The sequence below is a fragment of the Emiliania huxleyi genome (assembly GCF_000372725.1).
Source record: "Emiliania huxleyi CCMP1516 unplaced genomic scaffold EMIHUscaffold_812, whole genome shotgun sequence".
Lineage (NCBI taxonomy): Eukaryota > Haptophyta > Isochrysidales > Noelaerhabdaceae > Emiliania > Emiliania huxleyi.
In genome coordinates this window covers 1-1,559 of record NW_005195925.1, presented here as the reverse complement: position 1 = coordinate 1,559, position 1,559 = coordinate 1, and the positions used below count along the sequence as shown (strand labels likewise).

General features: G+C 60.6%; 1 protein-coding gene across 1 annotated transcript in view; it reads left to right on the top strand.

Moving 5' to 3' along the window:
• EMIHUDRAFT_121193 (hypothetical protein) overlaps nucleotides 1-1,197 on the top strand; it is a gene marked incomplete at both ends in the record, with an annotated part of 3,515 nt that extends 2,318 nt beyond the window's left edge. Inside the window, one exon of the mRNA XM_005759093.1 lies at nucleotides 1,130-1,197. Coding sequence (XP_005759150.1) covers nucleotides 1,130-1,197 — 68 coding nt within the window. The remainder of the gene's footprint in view (nucleotides 1-1,129) is intronic.
• Nucleotides 1,198-1,559: the final 362 nt, after the last annotated feature.

The following is a 1,559-nucleotide window of genomic DNA, read 5'->3' as shown; positions in this document are numbered from 1 at the left end:
TATGCCCGAGTCTGTTGTTACCAGCGCACATACAACCCTAAGCCGACTTATGGCAGCCCGAGCGGCAGCGCCAGTGCGCACACATAAAGGGGGGGGGGTGGGGGGGTTAGGGGGTGGCTGTCGAGGGCTATGCCCGAGTCTGTTGTTACCAGCGCACATACAACCCTAGCCAGCTTATGGCAGCCCGAGCGGCAGCGCCAACTTAGCCCTAGCGGCAGCGCGAAGTTTAGGGTTAGGGGTTAGGGGGGTAGGGGGTTAGGGGTTAGGGGTTAGGGGTTAGGAGTTAGGGGTTAGGGGGTTAGGGGGGTGGGGGTTAGGGGTTAGGGGTTAGGGGTTAAGGGTTATAGGGGTTAGGGGTTAGGGGTTAGGTGGGGCGGATGCGTCAGACGTATGCGTAATACGTGAGGCGTAACCCTTGCTGGCCGCCACTTCTCAGTCAAATCCGTCGTGCGTGTGCGTAATACATGGGACGTAAGCTCCCCCCGACACCCATGGCGACCGATGCGTCAGACGTATGCGTAATACGTGAGGCGTAACCCTTGCTGGCCGCCACTTCTCAGTCAAATCCGTCGTGCGTGTGCGTAATACGTGGGACGTAAGCTCCCCCCGACACCCATGGCGACCGATGCGTCAGACGTATGCGTAATACATGAGGCGTAACCCCCTCTCCGCCGCCGTTCACGGTCGAGAGCGTAGAGCATGTGCGTAATGCGTCGGTCATAGGCTCACCCAGCCCCGATTTACGATCCCACTGCGTAAGACCTGTGCGTAATACACCGTGCGTAGCGGCCCGAGAGAGCCTCTCTGGCAAAGCTTACATAAAACAGATGCGTGGTGCGTGGTGCGTAGCGGCCAGAAGGTCGGTGGTAACGATCGGGACAGAAGACGTGCGCATAATTCGCAGCACATTTGAAATCACCGATCGTGCTTTCTGTCTGTACGCGTAAAGCGAGGCGTATGCGTGACGCATCACTGAGCCTCCACCCGGCTTGACACGGCACCAAAATACACGACGTCTCAGCGACGTCCTACGAACCGTGGGCATGGATGTGCATAAGGTGGCCGACAATTGCATTAGTGGCTCTTACATATCCATAGCGGGACTAATAACCTCCCCGTGCGATCACAGGCGGGAGCATCGCCATATCGGCGGCGATCGGGCTGCTCTTTTGTACACACGTTGACTTTGATCGATAACGTATCTCTTTCTGCTCACACACCTCACAGCCCCCGGCGGCGCAGCATCTTCGCCGAGCGAAACACCTCCACCTCTCGCAGCCTCCTGCTCGGCCGCAGCGCGCGCATCGCGCGTCGGCGCGCGCCCTCGGTCGCCCACCCGCCGCAGAACCAGACGGCGTGGAAGGGGCTCGCGCTGTTCCCAGTCGCCTATGACATGCGGTCGTGCATAACGCCACGGGACATCAACATCATGCCCGCAGTCGCGTGGACAGGGGCTCACGCCGCTTGCTCGCCTGCGGGTGCTTGAACTGGTACCGCACCGAGGGGCGGACGTAGAAGACGCCCGCAGCCCTCTCCAGCCCGCCCTCCCCCACCCTCCG